Raw genomic sequence first — 27,025 nt, 5'->3', positions numbered from 1 at the left:
AGGATGGTTGTTCCAGAATTTTGACTGAAGGAATGGCGATATCTTCACCCTAACTAACTGCAGCACTATATCCTGCACCCTATCCTTTCCTTCTCCAATATGTACTCTATGAATGCTATATTTTGACTATATAGCACGCAAGAAACAATTTCACTATATCTCAATATATGTGACAATAAATCAAATCAAATATAGTACCAGATCAGGATTTTGTATGGCTTTGAGGGGAATATGCAGGTGGTGGTGGTGTTGCCATGCATCTGCTGCCCTTGTTCTTCCAGTTGGTAAAGGTTGTGGGTTAGGAAGGTGCTATCGAAGGAGCCTTGGTGAGTTTCTGCAGTGCGTCTTGTAGATGGTACACAGTGCTCCCTCGGTGGTGGAGGGAGTGGATAATGAAGGTGGCAGATGGGGTAGCAATCAAGCGGGATGCTATGTGCTGGATGGTATCAAGTTTCTTGAGTGTTGTTGGAGCTGCACTCATCCAGGCAAGCGGAGAGTATTCCATCACAGTCCTGGCTTGTGCCTTGTAGAACATGGACAGGCTTTGAGGAGTCAGGAGGTGAGTTATTTTCTACAGAATTCCCAAGCTCTGACCTGCTCTTGTAGCCACAGTATTTATGCAGCTGGTCCAGTTCAGTTTTAGTCCAGTCCAGTGATATCCCCCAGAACATTGATAATGGAGCTTCAGCAATGGTAATGCAATTAAATGCCTAGAGATGATGGTTGGATTGTACCTTGTTGCCTGGCAGTTGTGTGTTGTGAATGTCGTTTATCAGCCCAAGCCTAAATGTTGTCCAAGTCTTGCTGCATTTTAGACATGGACTGTTTCAATATCTAAGTGTCGCCAACGGTACTGAACGTTGTGCAATCATCAATGACTATTATTACTTCTGAACTTACGATGGAGGGAAGGTCATTGATGAAGCAGCTGAAGATGGTTGGGCCCAGAACATTACCCTGATGTACTCCTGTAGTAACGTTCTGGGACTAAGATGATTGACCTGGGGTGGCATAGTGGTTAACACTGCTGTCTCACAGCGCCAGGGACCCGGGTTCAATTTCGGCCTCGGGTCACTGTCTGTGTGGAGTTTGCACATTCTCCCCGTGTCTGCGTGGGTTTCCTCCAGGTGCCTTGGTTTCCTCCCGCGGTCCAAAGACGTGCAGGATGGCAATGCTAAATTGACTCTAGTTGTAAGGGGGATTAGCAGGGTAAATACGTGGGGTTGCGGGAATAGGACCTGGATGGGATTGTGGTCGGTGCAGACTCGATGGGCTGAATGGCTTCCTTCTGCACTGTCGGGATTCAATGGACCTCCAACAATCACAACCATCTTTCTTTGTGTTAGGTATGGCTCCAACCAATGAAGAGTTTTCCCACTGATACCATTGACTCCATTTTGCTTGGGCTAGTTGATGACACATTTTGCCAAACGCTGCCTTGCTGTCCAGGGCCATTATTCTCACCTCCCCTCTGGACAAGGTTGTAAGGTCTGGCGTTCAGTGGCCCTGGCTAAACCTAACTTGTGCCTTGGGTGGGCAGGTTATTGCTGAATAAGTGGCACTTGATAGTATTGTTGATGACTGTTTCCATCACTTTACTGATGATTGAGTAGACTGGTGGGATGGTAATTAGCTGGGTTGGATTTGTGCAGCTTTTTCTTTTGATAGGACATACCTGGACAGTTATTGCTGTGTAGATTCCAGTGTTGTAGTTGTACTGGGCAGCTTGACTAAGGATGCTGCTGGTTCTGGAGCACAAGACTATTGCTGGAATGTTGTCAGGACCTATAGCATTTTTATCACATGTAGAGAATTGAATTAGCGGAAGACTGGCATCTGTGATGCTGGCGATCTCGGGAGGAGGCCGAGATAGAACCATAGAATTCCTACAAAACACAAGGCCAGTTGGCCCAACAAGTCTGCACCGACCCACCAAAAGAGCATTCCACATCGGCCCACCCCCAGTCCTATCCCCGTAAACTCTCACATTTACCCAGCTAATCCCCCTAATATACACATCTTGGGACATTAAGGGACAATTTAGTATGGCCAATCCACCTAACCCACACGTTTTTGGACTGTGGGAGGAAACCAGAGCACCCAGAGGAAACCCATGCAGACACGAATCAAACCCTGGTCCCAGGCGTTATGAAGCAGCAGTGCTAACACTGTGGCACCGTACCACCCTAGTGTAATGAAATCTTTTACGTATGTCTTGTCCAAAGGACTATACCTCTGACAGTGCAGTATTCCCTCAGTGCTCCCACTGGTTTGTCACCCTGGATTGTTGAGTTCAAGTCCTGAACCACATTTGGCACATTATCAACATTTTTAAAAAAAATTTCATGGAATGTGGGCATCGCTGGCTGGGACAGAATTTGTTGCCTATCCCTAATTGCCCATGAGCTGACTGGCTTGCTTGGCCATTTCAGAGTCGACCACATTGCTGTGGCTCTGGAGTCACATGTAGGCCAGACCGGGTAAGAATGGCAGATTTCCTTCTCTAAAGGAAATTAGTGAACCAGATGGGTTTTTATAACAATCGGCAATGATTTCATGGTCTTCATTAGACTTTCCTAATTCCATATTTTTTTTATTGAATTGAAATTTCAACATCTGCTGTGCTGATATTTGAACCTAGGTACCCAGAGCATCACCCTGGGTCTCTGGTTTACTAGTCCAGTGGCAATACCACTATGCTGTTGCCTCCCCCATGGATGGATCATCCATATGGCATTATGGCTGAAGATGGTTGCAAATAATCCAGCCTTTGCACTGATGTGTTGGGCTCTCCCATCATTAAGGGTGGGGATATTTGTGGAGCCGCATCCTCCAGTTAGTTGTTTAATTGTCCACCGCCATTCCCAACTGGGGTCTATTGCATGCTGCATTTGTTGTTTGGGATACAGGTAGTCCTGTGCTGTAGCTTCACAAGGTTGACACCTTGTTTTTAGGTATGCCTGGTGTTCCTCCTGCACACTTCCTTCAACCAGGGTTGATTCCCTTGCTTGATGGCAATAGTTCAGTGGGGGATATGCCAGGCCATGAGGTTACAGATTGTGGTTCTATACAACGCTACTGCCCACAGCACCTCATGGATGCTTTGGTTTGAGTTGCTATATATATCTGAATTCTATCCCATTTAGCACTGTAGTAGTGCCATACAACACACTGGAGAGTATTCTTTGTATGAAGATGGGACTTAGTCTCCACAAGGACTGTGCAATGGTCACTCATACCAGTACTGACATGGACAGGTGCAGCAGGTAGATTGGTGAGGATGAGGTCAAGTAGGTTTTTCCCTCTTCTTGGTTCCTTCACCACCTACCACAGACTCAGTCAAACAGCTGTACCCTTCAGGGCTTGCTCAGTAGTCGTGCAATTGAGCCACTCTTGGTGATGGATATTAAGATCCCCTACCTCGAGTACATTCTATGATGCTGCCACCCTTAGTGCTTTCTCCAGGTGGTGTTCAATATGGAGGAGTACTGATTCTCAGCTCTGGTGGGGGTAGTCAGCAGGAGGTTTCCTTGCTTCTGTTTGACCTGGTACATTGTGACTTCATGAGGTCCAGAGTTGATGTTGAGAATTCCCTGGAAAGTCTCTCCTGACCATATATCTCTGGTAGGACAGGGTGTCATGATGTGGAGATGCTGGTGTTGGACTGGGGTAAGCATAGTAAGAAGTCTCGCAACACCAGGTTAAAGTCCAACAGGTTTATTTGGTGGCTTATTTTGTGGCTTGTGCTACCAAATAAACCTGTTGGACTTCAACCTGGTGTTGTGAGACTTCTTACAGGACAGGATGTACCCAGGGACGGTGGTGATGTTGTCTGGAACATAGCCATACTCACGGGGATCGTATTTGGATACAATTTTGGGCGGTTGCTTGTCGAGTCTGTGGGCCAGCCCTCCCAATTTTGGCACAAACCCCTGGATGATCATAAGGACGACTTGGCAGGGTCGACAGAGTTGAATTTTCCATTGTCATTTCCACTGCCTAAGTTGATGCTGCCTTTTTTTGTAGAATTTGTAGTGGGTTTGATACAACTGAGTGGCTTGCTAGTTCATTTCAGAGGGCATTTAAGAGTCAGCCACATTGCTGTGGGTCTAAGTCACATGTAGGCCAGACTAGGTAAAAATGGCAGATTTTTTTCCCCTAAAAGACATTAGAGAACCAGATGGGATTTTACGACAGTCAAGAATGGTTTCATGATCATTATTACCGAAACTTGCTCTTTTATTTATTAACTGATTTTAAATTCTGATATAGTGCAACTCAAATCTACGACCATGGACCGCTCACCTGGTCCTCTGGGATTACATGTTTGGTGGCATTGCGATTACCACAATGCCACTATCTCCCCCTGCAGGCTGGGATGCATGGAGCAAGCTGACTTTCCTTCAGTGAGGCGGAGGGTTGCATCCCTCTTCACCCCGTCCCATTTAAAATGTAGCCCAATGTCTCCAAGGGTTAGCATGTGGTTGTGAAATAGGAATAAGTGTATCAAAGGCAGATCTTTAGAAATGAGGCAGAGATCATTTGTGATCTAATTAACAGGCTTGAGGTTCAGAATGCCTAACTCCTGCTTCTGTGTTCCTTAACCAAGTATGAGCAATGTTATGGCTTTCATTACTAATTTGGTAAATTACTAATCTAATAAGTGAGGATAGATATGGCAAGGCAGGTTACGTGTCACAACTGCAACATGTGGAAGTTTATGAAAAGCATTATGATCCTGGACAACCACTTATGCTGTCAGGGTCTGTGACTTGAGCAACTTTGGCTCAAAGTTGTTGAACGGGAGTCTGAGATGCAGCAGATGTGAGGTATCAGGCAAGAGGGGAATTACCTGGATGCTTGTTCCTGGAGGCAATTACATCCCTTAGATTAAGTAGTATATGAATTAGTCAATGGTCAGAAATAGAAAGGTGTGGTTGCAAGTGAGGTAGGTGTGCGGATCCAGATTGTAGCGATGAGAGAGCCTTGGCCCTTGTTTTTAACAAATGGCTATGAGGTCTTTGTTACCTGTTTGGATGAAGACAAGGATTGCAGGAAAGGTGTGCAAATGAACCATAACACCATGATGGATAAAGCCATTCAAGTGGCAGTGAGGAGTGATAAAGAATCTGGAAGTGATAGAGGACAGTATAGTCAGTGGAATTGATGCTGTTCTCTGCAGCTCCAGCTGAGAGTTCCAAAGATTGTGGTTGAGTGCCCAGGTAGAGACATCTCCTTGCAACTGGAGATGAACTTGGAATGGGAGGGCCCTGTAGTGGTTCACATAGGAACCCGTGGCATAGGTAGAACTAAGATTGATATTCTGCTGAGAGGATTTGAGGAGTTGGGGTCCATATTAAAATGGAGAACCTCAAAGGTGATAAATCTCCAGATAGTTAGCTGAGAAATGCACCAATTGGCAGTGGGTCAAACAGATTAAAGAATTAAACACTTGGCTCAAATAATAGTGTGGAAAGAAGCCTTTTTTAATTCATTGGGCACTGGTATCAGTACTGGGGAAGGAGGGAGCAGTTCCATTGGAATGGGTTCCAGTTAAACTAGGCTGGAGTAGGTGCCCTGGCAAACATAAGCAGGGTTTTAAACTTAAAAGGCAAGGGGACAGGAGAGAATAGAGTTTAAAGGTATAGTGCATCAGCATATGAGGTCCATGCAAAGAATAATAGTAAAAAATAAAATTAAAGGTTGTTTATATGAATGCACAAGGTATTTGTAATAAGGTTGACAAACTAGCGGTCCAAATAGAGACAAATGGTTTACATCTAGTCGCTATTACAGAGGCATGTTTACAAGGTAACCAGATATCCCATTGTTTACTTCAGATATTTTCTTTTTATATGCTTGTAAAAGCTCTTACAATTGTTTTTTATATTCCTGGCTAGTTTACTGTCATTTCCCTTTTCATCAATCTTCAGTCTTACTACTATTCTTTGCAACGTTAGAAACTGCTTTTAATCTCGTTCTGTTCTTAAACTTCCCAAGTAAGTCATAGATCTTGCTTGCTGAGTTTATTAATGGTGTACATTTTGAATTGTTCCTTTAAATGTTTCTCTCTTTGTTTACTGCCATACTTCTTAGCATATTTACTTATTCAATCTTAGTCACCCTCCCGCTCAACCTTTGTAATTGTTTTTATTTAAGATTTTTGTTTTGAATTGGAGTATGTTGATTTCAAAGTGAATATAGCATTCAATTATATTCTGATCACTTTTCCCAAAATTTCTTTCACTGTGAGATTATGAATTTAAAAAAGACCTTATTGCACAATATGAGATGTGCGATAGCTTTATCACGAGTTGATCCCAGCACATGTCGCTCCAGGAAAATGTCGCAAATGCATTCTATAAGCTCATCATCCAGATCACCGTTGCCAATTTTGTTTGTCCAGACCAGGGGTTCCCAAACTGGGTTCTGCACCAGGCCAGGCAGATGATGATGATACAATTTGAGTTTTGTGTTGTTTCTTGCTCATCCCGAGCTGGCTTCTCTAGAAGGGAGCGGGGGAAGAGTGTGTTTTGTGAGAGGGTGGGGAGAGAGCATGGCCTGTGAGAGTTGAAGAGCTGGGCAGGTCATGGCCTGCAGGGATGTTGGGCTGCAAGAGGGGAGCGAGGGTGGGGTCTATGAGAAGGGAATGGGGAAGGTCTAACTACGTTTTTAATAAGATTTTTTAATTATAGTGAACATATGCATATAAGACATAAACAAGACTTGTATAAATTGAGTGTTTTTATGAATGTATCCATTGAATGTAAACAATTACCAGTTAATCTGACATCAGTTGTCGGGGAAATGCTGGGATCAATTATTAAGGAAGATTTAACGAATCCCATTAACAAAGTCAACATAGTTTTGTGAAAGGGAACTCATATTTGACAAATGCATTTGTTTTCTGAGGATGTAACTGACAGCGTAGATAAAAAGGTACCAGTAGATGTAATAAACTTCAATTTCTAAAAGACTTTTGATAAGATACCACTCAAAAGGTTAATGCTCAAGAAAGGGGCTCATGGATTTTTGGGTAATTCGTTAGCTTTAACGATGCATGATTGATCACAGGAGAGGAAGTAGAAGATTAGGATAAACAGGGCATTTTCAAATTGGTAGGCTGTCGCTAGTTCAATGTTACAAGGATTAGTATTGAGGCCTCAGCAAGTGATAATCTACATTAATTAATTGAAGAGACCAGCAGCAAATGTACTTAAATTTGCTAATGATACAAAGTTCAATATAAATGTACGCTCTGAAGAAGCAACAGAGAAGCTGGGAAGAGAAATAGAGATTTTGAATGGGCAGTAAGGTGGTAGATGGTGCATCATATGAGCAGTTGGTTATTCATTTTGCAGTCAGAATCGAAAAGTACAAAGCACGTTTTAAATAGTATCAAACTTTTAAATGTTGATTTTCAGAGAAACTCATACAAGGAATGCAAAGTTACCTTGCAGGTACAGCAAGCAATTAGGAAGGCAAATGGCATGTTGACCTTTATTGCAAGGGGATTGGAGTCCTCTGTCTACAATTGTACAAGGCTTTGCACAGCTTTGGGCCCCATATTTAAGGAAGCATGTTAATGCCTTGGAGACAGTATGCAAGGTTCGTTAGATTGTTTCTTCGGATGAGAGGCTGAGTAAATTGGGCCTATATTCTCTGGATTTTGACGAATGAGAGGTGATCTGTTTCAAACATACAACATTCTAAAGGGTCACGACAGGGACAGTGAGTGATTGTTTCCCCTGGCTGGGGAATCTAGAACACTGGGTACAGCTTCAGGATAATGGGTCAATCATTTAGGACCGAGATGAAGAGAAATATCTTCACTTAGAAATTTTGGAATTGCCTGCTGCAGAGGGTTGTGGATGAAAAGTCATTGTGTACGCTCAAGACCGAGAGGGGTTCCTATTCTCTCAGGAAATTGAGGGATATGGGGAGTGGGCGGGAAAATTGTACCGAGGGATCAAGGTGCCAACTCGTCTCCTATTTCTTCGTAAGATTTAATATTAAACCACACTCCTGTGTTCTGACTTCCAGTATCCAGTCATCACCTATTATACTACTAGGTCTTCTTAGAACCATAGAATCCTAGAGTGCAGAAAGAGGCCATTCGGCCCATTAAGTCTGCACCGACCACAATCCCACCCAGACCCTATCCCCATAACCCCATGCATTTACCCTAGCTAGCCCCCCTGACACTAGGGGGCAATTTAACATGGCCAATCCACCTAACCCACACATCTTTGGACTGTGGGAGGAAGCCCACACTGACACGGGGAGAATGTGCAAACTCCACACACAGTGACTAAGCTGAGAATCCTACCTGGGTCCCTGGCACTGAGGCAGCAGTGCTAACCACTGTGCCACCATGCCACCCATCATGCTGCTCATATGATTTTTGACTGGGTTTTTTCCACTCCCTCCACCTTTAAGTCTCACATTTGCATCACTATACTGATGTCCTTGTGGCTGGCCTCCGCAAACTTGAACTCATCCAAAACTCTCACCAAGCCCCATTGTATCCTCCGCAAACTTGAACTCATCCAAAACTCACACCAAGCCCCATTCACTCACCATCATTCTCCTTGCTGATCAATTGGCTCCCAGTCTGGCAACATCTTGATTTTAAGCTTCTCACCTCTGCGTGGCTTTGTACCTCACTAACTTGGTTACACCCTCCAACCTCGACTCCTGACTCCTGCACTCCTCCAATTCTGGCCTTTTGCATATCTCCGATTTCATTGTGCGGTGATTGGAAATATTATCTTTAGCTTCCAATGCCTTAAACGCTAGAATTTTCTCCCAAATCTTCATTGCACTTGAAATGCTGACATTTTAAATTTGTAATTTTGTGCATTTTGTCTTGCAGATGACTATGGATGAGAAATATGTAAATAGCATCTGGGACTTATTGAAGAATGCCATTCAAGAGATTCAGCGCAAAAATAATAGTGGGCTCAGCTTTGAGGAACTCTACAGAAATGCATATACAATGGTATTGCATAAGCATGGTGAGAAACTGTATACTGGACTGAGAGAAGTTGTAACTGAACATCTGATCAATAAGGTATGTGTGCCTTTTTAAATAAAGAAAAACTAATTCAGTGTTTCATGTGAAAAGTTAAGTTCCCCTGGACTTTAGATAAATTCATAAACCCCACTGACTAAATTTGAGTAAGGAAATATATTAAACAATAAGGTAAAGTTTTTTCATAAATGAGGAACTTTGGGACTCTGGGTTGGGAAGGGGGATGTGAGTGCTTAATGCAATTACGGGTAACCTAGGCTAGTGAGTGGGCTGCCTGACTGGCCCCCCCTTCATGCTACAAGATTGAAATCAGGCATGTTTACTTAGACCTTTGAATAAAATTGAATATATTTAATACACACTGAATATTTCATAACAGGTTTAGAAAATGTTTAATCATTCATATATTAATAGAACTGTCATCAACTGCAAATGGTAAAAACAAAATAAACATTTACGCTTGATTGGATGCAGAGTGAGCGCACAGCCCACAGTTGATGTTGTGTGCAATCCACACACACCTTGCTTCACGTGTCCTTGTATGTATGTGTGCATCACTTCAGTTATACTGGAGGAAAAGGGTTGGTTAGCTCAGTTGGCTGGACAGCTGGTTCATGTTGCTGAGCAATGCCAACAGCACGGGTTCAATTCCCGTACCGGCTGACATTATTCATGAAGGCCCGCCTTCTGAACCTTGCCCCTCACCTGAGGTGTGGTGATCCTGAGGTTAAATCTCCACCAGTTAGCTCTTTACTTTAAAGGGGAGAGCAGCCTTTGGCTATTTGGAACTACGGTGATTTTACTGGGAGAAAGAAAGCTACGCAGATGAAACAAGTGGAATGTGGCAACTCTGCACGTGGGTAACAGTCAACAAAATGTCTCGTGGTCCACACGCAGAACCTTGATGGGCCACGTGAGGTCCCCGGGCCACAGGTTGTCCACCATTGGCTTAATGTCATTTAATATAATTGAATGATTTGATCTAATTGCACTTTATGGTTAGTTATCAATAGTTCTACTAATGGATACTAGTATCAAAAAGATTACCCATACAAGCTAACTGCATGTTGCTTTTACAGGTACGAGAAGATGTGTTGAACTCGTTAAATAATAATTTTCTACAGACCTTAAATCAAGCATGGAATGACCACCAAACAGCAATGGTGATGATCAGAGACATCCTCATGTACATGGTGGGTAGACCTTCATCGATGTGATTTAACTTCAACTAACATTCTACCGTCTTCCACTAAACAATTTGTAGAATTGGTGGAAATAATAGAGTTTTGGAAAAATCAGTCAGTGAGAAGATCTAATGGAATTATATAGCCATAGACCTTACAATTTGTCAGTTGCTGTACAGGTAACGGACCCTGGATCCAGGAAGCTCGGGACCAGCTGTGCCAGATTTGGGGATTTTTCAGATTTTGGGATCCTTGGTCTAGTGTGTACATAATACATAAAATAAATTATTAAAACTAAAGAATAAAAGGGTTTATTCAAATTTATATCCAGGGCGCTAGCTATGAATGTAGCCGGTTTTCAGGTGCTTCTCGATTTTGGGACACCAGATAAGGGGCCCGGTCTCGATATAAAAATGCATCACTCTTATTGCTTAATGGAGCTTAATGAGAAATTTCAATAAGCTATGATGATATATTTTGTTTGAATAACTGCTTTTGCATTACAGTCTCATTTGTGCTTCCTTTATCAATACACAGTTGCAGAAAATAAGCCATCTAAACTTTGTCTATGGTTGAAATGGATGCATCTTTTGTGCGTGGGTAAAATCCAATTTGTCACTTGCAAAAACTGTTAAGAATACTTTTTTAAAGTGAAAAAAATTAAAATTTCATGATTACTATATAAATGGTATCATAAAATATGGATAATGCAAATTTTTCAGTGTTTAAATTTTACACGGCGTTGCCATACTGCTTTTGTGTTCTACCGATATGTGTATTTTTGTGATTAGTCCTATGTTAATTCTTCAGATCTAGTGAGACCAATCTTCCTCAATTAATGAAAAATGTGAATTGGGAATTTGTTTGGAGTAGCGTTAGCAGCTTTCAATTGTTGAAAAGTAGCATTACCATTTATTGCAGTTCATCGTCTGATTTTTAAAAAAATATATCATAAATCACTAACATTTGTAGGTTTCTATATAAAAACAAATAGTTGATAGAAATTGGCTTCAGGTTTTCAATATTTGCTTCTAATTGTTGCCTCAAATGTGTGTTATGTGGATATTTTGCAAGACTTTTGTCCACTTCATCAGCTTCATTTCCTTCTTCCAAACTTCCTCTTTTCCATTTAGTTATCAGATTGATTTTATTATTTCTACTGTTCCACAGTGAGCTTTAAGTTATTATGTAAGCTGTAAATAAAGCTGGGAACACCATGATCTGCAAGTTCTCCAGTCGCTCACTATACTGACTTAGGAATTGAATGCTGTTTCTTCACTGTGGCTGAATCACCATCATGCAACTCCCTTCCTAAGAGCACCATTGATGTACATATACTAAACAAACTGCAGCAGTATAAGAAGGTAGTCCAGCAGTACCCTTGAGGGCAATTAGGGATGGGCAATAAATGCTGGTCAGTCCAGGGAAGCCCACATCCTATGAACAAAATTTAAAATATGATTGGACTCTGTCCATAAATACTTTATTTGCTTTCTGTTACTCATTTCTCACAGCAGTTTGTAAACTTTTGGCCTGTTTGGCACTATACAAAGTATTGTAGTTCTGTGGAAAAGCATAAATTGCAACTCCCATGATTCATTCCCCTCTCACTCTTGTGTGCTCTAAATTATCCACATGAGCCAGAACACCCCAGTAAATTTCTCTCTGTTGAGATGCATTCCAGATATTGCAATTGTAATGCTATAGAAGCAGAGTGATATATTTATCATATACCAATTCAAACTTGAAAATCTGAACAGACTGGTAAGCCTATTTGGGGAAAATAGAAGACATTTCTAATACTAACCAATTTTATGGATATATTAATTGGTTATATTTCTCATGAGTTGTGTAATACAGTAAGGTGAGGTATTCTGGCATCCCACCTATTCCAAAATTTTCTCTGTCACAAAGTTGAATGAACTGGACTGTACTTGTCTAAGTTACAAAGTAGAGTTATGTTTGATTTATTGTTAACTTTGCCTGCAGATGCTGCCAGATCTGCCTAATTTATCCAGCATTTTCTGTTTTTATGTAATTTTCTGTTATAGCTCAGTCTATCTTTCTGAAAATTGGTAATTCATTGGCTACTTTCCAGTCGTCCTGCGCACTTTCACTCAATAAAAACACTAAATACTATATCTACAGCCTCCACAGTTTCTTGCCCAATTGTCCAAGATATATTCCAGGACCTTTGTCTCCCTTTAATTGAACTAATTTCTCTAATACTATTTTAGAATATATATCATCTTGTATAATCATTTCAGGATTTGCCTCCTTTCTAAAATTATTTTTCAACTGAAGCAATGCTTCTGCCAATTTCTGCTTACCTTCCAGTAATTCAGTATCCTCTTTTTACTATTTATTTTTTTGAGGGTCCCACCTTGTATTTAACTATTCTTTGTAGATGATTATTTTCAGGATTTGCTAGAAACAGTTGGGGCCCCACTGCATCTGTAGAGGAATAGTTCAGACTTCGGGTTGGTAACCTATTACCGAAACTGGAAGATATTACTAGAATTACATAGAAATGGGAGACAAGTTGGCCCAACTGGTCTGTGGTAATATTTATGTTCCACACGCACCACCTCTATATGGCATGCAAGAAACAATACTTTTCATTGTACCCTGATACATGTGACAATAATCAAATCACATCTTTGAGCATTCTTCCTCTTTCATGGTTAACTAATTTGCTTTTAATTGTGTATGTGCTATCTACCTTACACTACTAATTGTAGTCATTTCCACTTTCTGGATAAATACTTTCTCCAGGATTCTTTATTGGATTTATTGGAAAGAACAGAAGAGAGAGATTTGCGATGGGCTGGAGGCAGGAGTAATGATGTGATAAATGTAGTAAATGTCAGTCAGTCAAAATGAAGATGTAATCGGAAAAGTACAGAAACAAAAGATGGATCCAGAGGCAGAGTAAATGGTTTCAGGGTGCGGAAAGCATGAGAAATCTGTTGAAAAAACTCTGGTCACCCAGAAATATGGTAGAGGAAAAGCAGATCTTGGGTATGAGGACCACACAGCTGGCAATATATTGCTCTACTATTTGATGTAATCATTTGCAACTCTATTTTAGTCCCAAGTGATCATCTTTGCCCAGTAGGACTGTCTAAAATCATAGAATCATAGAACCCTATAGTGCAGAACGAGGCCATTCGGCCCATCGAGTCTGCACCAACCACAATCCCAGGCCCTATCCCATATCCCTACATATTTTATCCACTAATCCCTCTAACCTACGCATCTCAGGACACTAAGGGGCAATTTTATCATGGCCAATCAACCTAACCTGCACATCTTTGGACTGTGGGAGGAAACCAGAGCACCCGGAGGAAACCCACGCAGCCACAAGGAGAATGTGCAAACTCCACACAGACAGTGACCCGAGCCGGGAATCGAACCCAGGTCCCTGGAGCTGTGAAGCAGCAGTGCTAACCACTGTGCTACCGTGCCGCCCTTAATTTACGCATTTATTTACGCATTTATTCCATATTGCTTAATTGTTTGCTCTCACCAAACTTCATAAGACATGCTCTCAAAATTATTCCAATTGTCTTCTCAAACTTTAAGAAATAAGCACAGCCAGCCAATCAGTTATTAAACATTGAAGACTATTGATTGCTCATGTAAGTACAACTTACAGCTGCAGGCTCCTAATTAGTATCATGTAGCTATTGCACAAAGATTGTTCCACTATAACAAGGAGCAAAGAAAGGCTATGCTTTAAATAAAGCTCTGAAGATATTGGGTGGGATTTTCCGGCCGCGCTTGCCCTGAAACCGGAAAATCCCACCGGAGGCCATCGGACCTTGCCATGGTCCGCCTCTCGCCCACTCTGATTCCTGTGGCTGGTGGAAATGGAAAAGTTGGCCCATTGTCTATCATAAAGATGCTCAAGACTTTATGCCAGTTAGTTTCATTAAAAAATAGTTAGGTGCTTCTGATGCTGACCGCCAATCTTTGCTGCAAGGTTTATGCTATTTATAGAACCATAACCCAGAGCCTTAGGACTTTAATGGAATGCATGTTCCTGGAAATAATCTCTGATGTGTGGCACTAGAAACATTTTCTTTTAACTCTATCCTGTATGGCTGAAATAAAAAATTGCTACCACTGTGAATGCCCCAGTTTTTATATCTAATTTGATTTATTATTGTCACATGTATTAGCATACAGTGAAAAATATTGTTTCTTGTGCACTATACAAAGTATGCCGTTCATAGAGAAGGAAAGGAGACAGTGCAGAATGTAGTGTTACAATTACAGCTAGGGTGTAGCGAAAGATCAACTTAATGCAAGGTAGGTTCATTCAAAAGTCTGATGGCAGCAGGGAAGAAGCTGTTCTTGAGCCAGTTGATACGTGACATTAGACTTTTGTATCTTTTACCCGATGGAAGAAGGTGGAAGAGAGTGTGTCCGGGGTGCGTAGGGCCCTTAATTATGCTGGCTGCTTTTCAGAGGCAGCAGGAAGTGTAGACAGAGTCAGTGGATGGGAGGCTGATTTGCGTGATGGATTGGACTATATTCATGACCTTTTGTAGTTTCTTGCGGTCTTGGGCAGAGCAAGAGCCATCCCAAGCTGTGATACAACCAGAAAGAATGCTTTTTTATGGTGCTTCTGTAAAAGTTGGTGAGTGTTGTGGCTGACACTTTTGTTTTTGGCATTGTGAACTAATTGAACCCCTGCAAGTTACCTTGCAGTTATACTTATTTAGTGCCCTTATTCACAGTAGTGACCCTGTGTTGGTCAAAATTAGGTAAGCAGCCATTAGGTCTGAGCATGGCTGTCTGTTTCTACTGCTTCTTTCCACTACCTTCAGCGTGCTCAACTACTTGATATTTTTCCAACTTCTCTGCAGACTCATTCCATTTAGTTACACTCTCTACGTTCCTCCACTGTCACAATGCCAACTGAGTCCCCAAAAGTGTTTCTTGCGCCGTCCTACCTGGCATATGTGCTCTGCCGCTGATCATTCATGTACATCCCTTATCCGAATCCTCCACAAAGGCATTTTATTTTTGTTATTTATGCTATAAAATCCTTGTTAATTGTATAGACCTTGAGAAGTAGGATACTCATTTAATTTCTTGGTGGTTGTTGTTCTAATTCAAAGAATCTCTACAGTGTGGAAGAAGGCCATTCGACCCATCAAGTCTACACCGACTCTCCGACAGAACATCCCACCTCGGCCCTATGCTAATAACCCCACGTATCCCCCTTGTCAAACCCCCAAATTACATATCTTGGGACATTAAGGGGCAATTTAATTTTGCCAGTCCACTAATCCTGCGCATGTTTATACTGTGGGAGCAGCCGGAGGAAACCCACACAGACACTGGGACCATGTGTGTAAACTCCATACGGTCACCCAAGGCTGGAATTGAACTCTGATCCCTGATGCTGTGAGGCAACAGAGCTAACCACTGTGCCAACATGCTGTCCTTGTTTTCTCTTGTTTCTTCTTTTTCATCATTAAATTAGGCAAACCTGTCTTTTTTAAATCATATTTTGCAGTCATTATTGATTTTTAAATATCCATCATATTCAATAGCACCAAAATAGGTTTAAATGGAAGGCAGCAAGGGCTGAGTTGTGTTGAATTTTGTTAATACTTTTTCATCATGTTGAACAAGCTTTGTTTTTCAAACTAGCAGGCAGGTTTCAATTTAATTTGAAATATTCGTAAACAAAGGAAAGATTTCTATGTATAACCTGAAACGTTTCACTACTGCTGATAGGATTCTAAGTTGACACCATGAAAGAGTTATTTTGTTTGTATCTTTGAAACAGTGGAAAGGCCTGAGTTCATAAAGTCAGCCCATTTTTAAATTCAAACACTCAACATCATCAACAGATTTGTACCCAAATCTTGCAATCTCCAGACTGCTGGTGACTTGACAGACGATTGTGCGTTTCGGACCCCTGTGGAAGTCCTGATGTGCTGACTTACATGGGAATTGCCTGGGAAGTTGAAACTTCTGACGGGAAATTCCCTAGCTCCTTAGGACCCTCCACGAATGTCTTTATCTTTGAGTTAGAGTCGGAGACTTGGGACACTTCTGATGTACTTCATAGTTAGTAACCCAGGAAGTGTTAACCAGATTAAAACCTAATCTTGCTCCTGGGTAAATACAGAACTCATGCCCATACATACACACACACCCACGCACCCTAATCAGTGACACTTAACTCTGGCGGTAGTCAGGGAGGTATCTGACAGTACCTCCCCACCGACTGTCATTCAAAGAAGACCTTTATATTTACCAACTGGCAGCTAGCACTCTAAAATGGAGATGCATCCCGTCTTCCACTGACTCTACTGCACTGTGGCAGAGCTCTCTGAGGGATGCTGCATTTTTGGGCAAGCCAGGCTCTGAAGGTCCCGGAAGAATATTTGAGCAGCCAGTAATTTAACAATGACTGCCACTCCTTTGAAGATCCACTTCATGGTATCTATTCAAATTTAATAGCTATTTTAATTTCATTGCATAATGAAAAGTTCTTTCCCCACAGTTGTTTGGGTTCATCCAATTTGAATCTCCTCTTTGTCTGTCTCTCTGCTTTTGTTTCTTTCTCTGCAATCCCTTCTTCCTTCAACTGAAATACAAAATTGCTTTGTAAACTTGAGCAGTTTTAATATAAAGATCGACCGTTTAGCTTTGTAATAATAAGCTTGAAAATTGACATCCTGCCTACAGGGCGAGAAGAATTGTGCTTTGCTTATTCATGCAACAAGAAGCATAAGAAATTGTTGATCACATTGTGAAAATAGTGTTCTGGTCATTCATGGATCCTAATGTGCTTTTCATTTCACCTTGAGTAAAGTTATGCTGTGTGTGCATTGTAATGGTATTTACTATATACAGCAAAGTTTTATGTTGTGATTCCTCAGGTCACACTCTCATTTGTTAGAAATTGGACAGCAAAATTTGCACTCCAGATTTTGGTGCATAAGATAACAAAAAAAAGTTTTGACAGCGAGCTCTTCTATTGTGAAATAAAATGTGCTACAACTAACAGAAATTAACAGGTTGCTAGTTAAAACTGTTGCACTCAAATTACTGTCATTTTTATTTTATTCCCCTTTGCAGGATCGTGTGTATGTACAACAGAATAACGTAGAGAATGTTTACAACTTGGGCTTGATCATTTTCAGAGATCAGGTTGTGCGTTATGGTTGCATCCGAGACCACCTACGTCAGACTCTCCTGGATATGATTGCTAGGGAGAGGAAAGGAGAGGTAGTGGACAGGTAAATCAAGACAGTTACTCTGTTTGGTACCTGTGTCTCAGAGCTGCTTGTAACACTACTTTACACATTGACCTATTTCTTTGTTTTAAATGGGGAAACATTGACATACTGTAACTTCACTAGCCTAGTAATCCAGAGGCCCACACTAATGCTGCAGGGACATGATAATTGGTGGAATTTGAATTCAATTAATAAAATCTGGAATTGAAGGCTAGACTCGGTAATGGTGATCATGAAACAATTGTCATAACTCATTTGGTTTACTGATGTCCTGAAGGAAAGACCAAAGAAATGACCAAATTAATTTGTTAATTTCCATGCTATCTTGGCTGTTATGATCGCTGTAGAGACTGATTTAAGTTTGAACAAGTGATTTGAATTCCCAGTGACTGACTTAATGGAATTGCACACCAAGATTTCAGGTTTTCAGACTGTTAACAAACCAACTAAAGAACCAAACATTCCCTTGTAAGTGATAAATACTCTAACCTATCAGGAACATTAGCCTTTACTAATGCTTTAACGTGACTGATACCCCATGCCACATACACGTGCATTATAACGTTTTCCACCAGATTACAGTCTTTTATAGGAAACAGTCTACAGCCATTCCCACCTTCCAATGAGTTTATGCATCGCTATTTCACAAGAATCTTAATGCTGAATAACTGTCAAAGCACTGCCCTCAGTTTTTGCAAAATTTCCAAATCGACGACACACACCTGTCTTTCTGTCTTTAATCTTGGAGACTGAAAGTCTCCACAGATAGCCCAATTGCTCTTGCCTTTACCTTCAGGTATGAAAATTTTGCACCTTGCTTCCAGCGCGTCATAATCGAGACCCCCAGTCTCCCTGATAACCAAACCACATCGGCTTGTTGTCGGGCAGAACTCATTATGGATGACATGACCCTCTCTACTTCATTGTAGCTTAATTTAAAACAAAATCTGGTAAACCCTCACAATAGTACGATGGCAGAATTAAGTTGTACCTAATAATTATAGAAATGTAGAAGTAACCTTAATAGTGCAATTTTGAAGATTTGACACATACTAAGGAAATAATTATTCATTTGGAGATGCATCAAATTGGCTCCTACGAGGTTTGGTGAAGAATCTTTTGAATAACATTTGTTTGACATATGAATGAAATTTCATCATATATTTTCTTCAAAAGAAAAAATTGAGATGGGATAAGAAAGTATTTAAATTATTAAAAATTTGGACACTTTGAATCTGCTATGTGCAACATATAAGCGCAGTGTGGTATTTATAATTTTTAGACAAAGAAAATGCATAGTGCAAGAGGAATATGTTTCTAAATGGATGGTAAACACATTAAACAATTGCAAGCATGGTTGATGAGACAAAAACCATAATGGGTATCAAGAAGGAAGTAGGAAGTTATTGACAACTATTGGGCTTCAAAATTATTAAAAGTGTAGCAAGGGAATACTGCTGAAGTAAATTAAATGGATTGAAGAACTTACCCTCCTGCCTGAAGCTGTGGGCAGTTCAAAGATTTGTGGTTGGAGAACTTAATGATTTACATTTTACTTAAATGGATATGCATGTTCCAAAATCAATGATGGTCTGACGTTAGTGCTTTAATCCTTTTGTTGCCTGACCTTGTCTTTAGCTCTAACCTCCTACAACTCCTTTAACTTCCTGTTCTGTTGCCTCAATTTTTATGCATTCACTTCTTTTGCCTGACAGTTGTCAATTGTTTCTTCAGGTACTTAGGCAATGTGTATTGGAATTCACTTCCTGAGACCTGCTACCTTGAAACCAAGTTATTTCACGACTAATCTGCATTCTTTTGCTGCATGGAATTCGCTGTAAAACCTCAAACAAATATACAATGAAATTAAACAATTCAGACTTTCTTTGTGGGGGGAAGAGATTGAAGTTTGAGGAAGCAGAACGCCAAACCTAATTTGCCAAGAAATTGATAACTTTCACTGGAGTAAGCCAGTGCATTTCGGACACTTAACACTGTCTCTTACATTTCCTTTAAACTTCCCCCCTTTATCTTAATCCAAAGTCTCCTAGCAATTGACATTTCTACTCTGGAAAAAGATTCTGACTGTCCATTCTTATTCAAGCATCTCCTAATTGTGTAAACTTCTATCAGATCACCCTTCAGCCTCTGACGTTCAAGTGAAAACAAACCAAGTTTTTTCAATCTCTCCTCTTGGCCAATACCCTTCAAACCAGGCAACATCCTGGTAAAACTTTTCTGTACCCTCTCCAAAGCCTCCACATCCTTCTGTGGTGTGACAACCAGAACTGCACACAATGTTCCAAATGTGGCCTAACTAAAATTCTATACATCATGACTTGCCAATTTTTATACTCTATGCCCTGACCGATGAATGCAAGCATGCATACGCCACCTTTGATTTGATTTATCATTGTCACATATATAAGCATATAGTGAAAAGTATTGTTTCTTGCGGGCTATACAGAAAAGACATACCGTTCAGAGAGAAGGAAACGAGAGAGTGCAGAATGTAGTGTTACAGTCATAGCTAGGGTGTAGAGAAAGATCAACTTAATGCAAGATAAAAGCCTGAAGGCAGCAGGGAAGAAGCTGTTCTTGAGTCGGTTGGTACGTGACCCCAGACTTTTGTAACTTTTTCTCGACGGAAGAAGGTGGAAGAGAGAATGTCCAGGGTGCGTGGAGTCCTTAATTATGCTGGCTGCTTTGCCGAGACAGCAGGAAGTGTAGACAGAGTCAATGGATAGGAGGCTGGTTTGCGTGATGGATTGGGCTACATTCATGACCGTTTGTAGTTCTTTGCGGTCTTGGGCAGAGCAGGAGCCATACCAAACTGTGATGCAACCAGAAAGAATGCTTTCTATGGTGCATCTGTAAAAGTTGGTACATCTGTAAAAGTTGGTGAGAGTCATAGCTGACATGCCAAATTTCCTTAGTCTTCTGAGAAAGTAGGGGCGTTGGTGGGCTTTCTTAACTATAGATCACCGTATCCACTTTTCTTGCCACTTTCAGGGAACTGTGGACCCATATGCTTAGATCCCTCTATGTTGATGCTTCTAAGGGTTCTGCTATTTGTTGTATACTTCCCTCCTGCATTAGACCATCCAAAATCCATCACCTTGCATTTGTCCAGATTAAATTACATCTGCCATTTCTTTGACCAAATCTCCACAACTCCCCCAATCTTTGTGTCATCCGCAAACTTACTAATCAGACTACCTGCATTCTCTCCACTGATCGCTGTGGAACACCATGGGTCACAGATCTCCAGTCAGAAAAACACTCTTCCACCGTTACTCTGTCTTTAAAGGGTCACATAGCAGAAGCGTGGTAGTTCTTCTCTGAGCGTGGGCAGAGTGGAAGCATGTACGAGTTGCTCAAATTAATTAATAAGCTATTGTTCTTATAAGTCCTTAGTCGCCAGTCACTGGAACCCAGCACTTCTACTCTTGAAATGCTTTGTTTTTAACCTGTTACGGTGCCAGATCAGAACCGCAAGGTATATTATGAAGCCAGACTAGACCCCAACAATTTTTCTATTTTGACATACATGTGAGGATAGGATGTTTCTCTCCAGATGTGAACTCGGGGAGCTTTTATCAAAGCAAACTTTATTTAACAACACAGTTTAACTATAACAAATGAATTAGCTTAACCGTTAACAGTTGAGCAATACTTAAATTGAAAGGAAACAATTCTAAGTTCTAACTTATTACTATATCAATACCAATCGAGCAATATTTCTCTTATAAACTTAAAACACACTTAAAGCATAGTTAGCAAAACCCAGGCATACTTGCTTTAACCTTTGTTAATAGTCTTGGAGCTTTGAGAAAACTTCTGGAGAGAGCGAGAGCCTCTTTCTACCAGCTCCAGGCGGCAACTGCTCTTTATTTTAAAATGAAACTGCTTTTCGGCTTCAAGCCTAGCTCCTCCCATTTCTAATATCACTTGACTCTGTCCCAGAATAACTAATTTATCCTCCATTATTTTAATTGATAAAACATCCCATTAAGCCTCTTGCTAAATAAACACTTAGATGGCTAAAATAAGTAATTAGCCAACTTTCTCAGCATCTGCTACATTTCTTCTCAGGCAAACTGACTGTAGAAAAACACTGTCTCTTAAAGCCCCCCCCCCCCCCCCAACATATATTAATAGCACAGTATCATCACACACCTAATATTCTCCTGGTCTATCTTAAACGTTAATACAGCATTACTTATTATGGTCTGATCTATTCAATTTAGGCATTTTTTAAAAAAAGGGAAACGTCTGATATTATCTAAAAACAACATTCTTAATTAAACTGTTTTTCAATTTTCTTTGTTTTACTAGAGGAGCAATTCGGAATGCCTGTCAGATGCTAATGATCCTTGGTCTAGAAGGCCGATCAGTGTATGAGGAAGATTTTGAGGCTCCGTTTTTAGAAATGTCAGCTGAATTCTTCCAGGTATCTGTTCAATGCTTTTAATTGTGACTTTCTTGTAACAAGGTAATATGCAATTATCAAATATATGGCGTTAAGATCATTATGTAAAGCAGTTCGTTTTCAGACTTACTAATTAGCACAATGGCTAATAGTTTCATTGTAAAAGGGCGACATGATGGTGTACTGGCTAGCACTGCTGCCTCTCCGCACCAGGGACCCAGGTTCGGTTCCAGCCTTGAGTGACTGTGGAGTTTGCACATTATCCTTGTGTCTGCATGGGTTTCCTCCAGGTGTCCTGTTTTCCTTCCACAGTCCAAAGATGTGCAGGTTAGGTGGATTGGTCATGCTAAATTGCCCCTTAGTGTCCCAATATGTGTAGATTAGATTGATTAGCCATGGTAAATGTGTGGGGTTACAGGGATAGGACGGGGAGAGGGCCAGGGTTAGATACTCTGAATGTTGGTGCAAACTCTATGGACCGCATGGCTTCCTTCTGCACTGTAGGAGTTCTATAATTCTAAATATTTCTTTTTATATAGATGGAAAGCCAGAAGTTCTTAGCGGAGAATAGTGCATCTGTGTACATTAAGAAAGTGGAAGCACGGATTAACGAAGAAATTGAACGAGTTATGCACTGTCTTGATAAATCCACAGAAGAACCAATTGTGAAGGTGGTGGAGAGAGAACTAATTTCTAAACATATGAAGACTATTGTAGAAATGGAAAACTCAGGCTTAGTCCATATGTTAAAAAATGGAAAGACAGAAGGTAAATTCCAAGGATATTTTTTTCCTGGAGGTGGCATCTACTGTTAGTAGTATACAAGTTCCATTTTGGAGATAAATATTTTACAAAATCATGTTTATCTATATTCTATTATTCAGCAGGTGGTAAGTGCTGTACGAGCCTCATCCCAAGAAGAGAAACTTGATGAGCAATCACAACTGTTTTCTATTTGTATATGAGCAAAGAATATGCATACTGAAGTCAAGAGTCATAAATTAGAGTAAAACTTTGAAGATATTGCCACAAAGCACAACCTACTCTTGCTGTTGGGGAGGTATTTCCCAGGGCTTCCCTCTCCCACTAAGCTATTGAAATTCAAGACTTTAAAGCAAACGCTGCTTTCTGGGACAACCAGACACTTCTCTGCGGTGGCTAAAGGCTTTTCATTTACTTCACAGTTCAGTCTCAGCACAGTACAACCTCGTTAGGAGGTCTTACATGGCTACATACAGAATAGCTTCCAACCTCCCTTTAAAATGTTTTTTCTCTTTCACCTTTTCCTATTGTTCTTGTCCTTCTAAGCAATTTACCTCTCCCAGAGTATAACAATCTTTTATATTCTCCTTATGGCCACTACTTTGAGTAAAATAAAATGTAATAATTTTGCCGTATTTATTTACAGTCTCTTCTAAATTGTAAACTCCTTCTTATCTCCCATTGAAATTCAATGGTGAAGAGTACAATTCCTCATTCATCCCTTAATGCAAATTTCTACCCATGTTGTGTTTACTTGGAGAACATCTAACTTGGCCTGATTTACTTCAAATACTTGCCTTTCGCACCCAGCCCCTTTGATGTCCTCAACGTTGTAGACGCTCAGCCTCCAGCTTAATTTGGCTAGAGCCCTGCAATCCTGCTTTACTGAATACTGCAGCAGACCCCACAAATATTTAAAGAATAACATTTTCTTCAGGTTAGATTAATATATGTTGAGTTTATGGCTGCAGTTACCAAAACCTTTGGACTAGCATACAGTCAATGTAGAAACGTGGAACAGGAGTAGGCCATTTGGCCCTTCCAGCCTGCTCTGCCAATCAATATGATCATGGCTGAACTTTCTATCTCAATGCCATATTATCACTTTCCAGTAAAATCTAAAAAATAATTTATCTCTTTCTTGAATATGTTCAATGACTTGCCCTCCACAACCTTCTGTGGTACAGAATTCCACAGGGTCACTACTCTTTGAGTGAAGGAATCTTTCCTTGTCTCAGTCATATATTGTCTATCCTGTATCCTAAGACTGTGTCCCCTGGTTCTAGATTCCCTAACCAGGGAAAACATCCTCCCTGCATCTAGTATGTCCAGCCCTGTTAGAATTTTGTATGCTTCGATCAGATCTCCTCTCATCCTTCTAAACTTTGGTTCAACTAGGCCTGTACTCACTAATCTCTTGTCGCAGGGCAGTCCCACCAACCCTGGTATCAGTCTAGTGCACCACAGCTGTACTCGCTCTGTGACAAGTATATCCTTTCTTAGGTCAGAAGACTAAAAATACACGCAGTACTCCAGGTCTGTTCCCTGCAAGGCCCTGTATAACTGCAGTAAGGCATCCTTACTGAGGAACTCAATTCCTCTTGCAAAGATGGCCAACGTATGATTTGCCTTCTTAATTGCTTACTGCACCTGACTCTCTGCTTTCATTGACTGGTGTACAAGGACACCAGATCCCTTTACATGTCCACACTTCCCAATATATCACAATTTAAATAAAATGCTTCCTTTTTGTTTTTCACACCTAAAGTGTATCACTTCACATTTAGTCATGATGTACTGCATCTACCATGTGTTTGCACACTCACTCAACTTGTTTAAATCACTTTGAAGACTCCTTGGATCCTCCTGACAACTCACAATTCCATCCAGTTTTATGCCATCAGCAAAGTTGGAAATATTACATTTGGTTCCCTCATCCAGATCGTTTATATATAGTAAACAGCTGGGGTTGAGTACTGAATCCCTGCTGTTTGCTGTCAATCAACCAATTCTTGATCTATTACCCCAACCCATGTGCTTTAATTTTGCCCATTAGCCTTTTATGAGGGGCCTTATCAAAAGCCTTCTGAAAGTCCAAATGCACTATCTTTGCAGTGATCCCAATTTGGGGTGGAATTCATTTTGTTGAGAGTTTGGATTTAATATTAACTCGGTTGCAAGGTTTTGTTAAGCTTTTGAATTAATTTCCAATTCTGTTTGAGGGAACAAATGAGAATCGTATCTCTGTTTGCAGTCTGTTAAGTAAGATTTTATATTTGTGAACATTTCCATAGAGAAAATACAGCAGGAGCTTTACCAAGTATATATTTTTCAAAAAAATGAACTTCCACATCTATATGTTGTGAAGTTTTCTTTACAAATGATGTGGGGCTGCACAAAACCAACTGTCTTTCCGCAAGGGTAATGGAAAATGTAAGCTCTTAGTGAATCTTCCAACAGGTAGTCTCTGGAAAATGTAAATGGCACTGAACTATATATTAACTCTTTAACTGCTAGCAGCTCTAGAGAATTCAATTCTCCCTGTGATGGATTTGATACTTCACCCACTTGAAGTTGCTTTTCTAATGTTGTAAATAGATAGCCTTTAATGTATTTCACCCGTCTTTCCTTCCCATTTTCCTCTCCTATTTCTTGTGCTTCAATTTTAACTTGAGCGTTGGAACACTTATATAATATATCTAGATGTCTCCTTGATCTTCCCATTTTCGACCTGGCTGAAGCTACATGATTTGAAATTGCTTCCTGCTTTGCTAAAAAATGATTCCTAGGTGGAATTGCTTTTTAGAAAGTAAGAGTGAGCATTATAGTTTGATATGGTTTTGTTGGCATGGTCAGGTCACTGAAATCTGAGTTACTCAGCAGTTTGAAACAACCCGAGAGTCTGACGAGAACTCATCTGTTGTGCAGGGAGCTGAAAATTGCTGATCTGGTCGGCACTGCTTGAGGTTGTAAATAGGCTGTTTGGAAATGTGCTCAATGCTTATAATAGACTCTCTAGCTTTAGGTGATTATATAACCTTTTCATAAATTCACAGTTTAAAGTTTTCTAAAACTTCAGTTGTTACTTTCTTTATGCTCTCAGTCACCATTTATTCTCTATTGTCTACTGCAAAGTTTTCCCTTTACAAATTTTCCAACTAAATTGTTATCAGGTCCAAGGCAGTAATCCAAACTATTTTACAGTAATTTGGCCCCATTATTGTTTTACAAATGGGTTCAGTTAGGACAAGAAGCTGTGGTACCGAGAAGGGATGTCCCTAAAATATCTCTAATAGCAAATTTATTTTATGTTGTCAATTTTTAAAAATATGTTGGTTTTGGTATATTCTGCGCTCCCAATGAGATGTGTCCAGTGTGGTCCCTTTTTTTAAAAACTGTTTTTAACATATTTCATGTAGTGAGACAGAATTTTCCCAAAACGTTAAAACAGCAAATTTTTCAAGCACTTAATTTATGCAATGATTGAAAAGGCATAAAAATCTATAGGTATGAGGAATAAAGTATAACTGCCTTGTTTGTAACATACCTTATTGGCCTCCTTTGTGTAGAAACCACAAAGTACCCTTTTGTCGCAGTATGGAGACACTGGAACAATCCCAAGAATAGTAAGATGCAGAAGTTATTTTAAACTTAATTTTAATGTAAATTGTTAGAGTGAGTTAAAGGCTGTAATTAATCTTGCGCCCAGTGTCTTTTTTTAAGTACGTATGTCTCACGTAAATTACATTGAGAATAATGGATGGCTTGGCATTGTCACAAGATTGTAAATGATCTAAGCAATGAGGGAAGAACTGAAGTTTGTATGCTGGAGTTGATTCGCAAGTATCATCCAAACTCTTCAATGGAAGCCTTGAACACACTCCATAAATTCAGTTATATACAAACTTCCTTTCAATTTGAATGTTTCCATTTTCATTACATTTTTTCATGTATGGCAACTCTTGAATCTTGTAAGCAACAGAGGATTTTTCTTTCTTTTTGGAGAATTTTGTGCTGATTAAGTTCAGCAGTGTTGGCACTGGGAACACTTACCCGTTTTTAGTACCAAACACCACATGGGTCAAGTGTAGCACAGTGCAAGAACAGAGTTGCTCTACTTTGTCCTGTCAGTGTGTTGTTTACCTCAGTTTTAAGTTTTAATCAAACATTCCTACAGCTGTATTATGAAATTATTTTATTTTCCAATCACAGCTATTTTCTGATTTGAATCTGATTTCCAATTAATGCCTGATCAGGACCTTTTTGACCATGCCAGTATGGAACTTGGTTGAGGCTCTCCAAACAAAATTATTGCCAGTGTTGCCTAAGCAGGATTTGAACTGTT

The 27,025-nt window shown here is 40.3% G+C and overlaps 1 protein-coding gene across 2 annotated transcripts in view; it reads left to right on the top strand.

Annotated features, from left to right (window-relative positions):
* The window catches only part of cul3b (cullin 3b), a 92,575-nt gene that overhangs the window by 25,457 nt on the left and 40,093 nt on the right, over nucleotides 1–27,025 (top strand). For both annotated transcript variants that reach the window (XM_078208951.1, XM_078208956.1), the window contains exons 2-6: nucleotides 8,876–9,073; nucleotides 10,114–10,227; nucleotides 17,326–17,486; nucleotides 21,825–21,939; nucleotides 22,458–22,686. In XM_078208951.1, coding sequence (XP_078065077.1) covers nucleotides 8,876–9,073; nucleotides 10,114–10,227; nucleotides 17,326–17,486; nucleotides 21,825–21,939; nucleotides 22,458–22,686 — 817 coding nt within the window. The remainder of the gene's footprint in view (nucleotides 1–8,875; nucleotides 9,074–10,113; nucleotides 10,228–17,325; nucleotides 17,487–21,824; nucleotides 21,940–22,457; nucleotides 22,687–27,025) is intronic.

This window comes from Mustelus asterias, chromosome 3 (assembly GCF_964213995.1).
Source record: "Mustelus asterias chromosome 3, sMusAst1.hap1.1, whole genome shotgun sequence".
NCBI classification, from domain to species: Eukaryota; Metazoa; Chordata; class Chondrichthyes; order Carcharhiniformes; family Triakidae; genus Mustelus; species Mustelus asterias.
The sequence above is the reverse complement of the archived record's forward strand: the minus strand, read 5'-3'. Positions and strand labels throughout refer to the sequence as shown.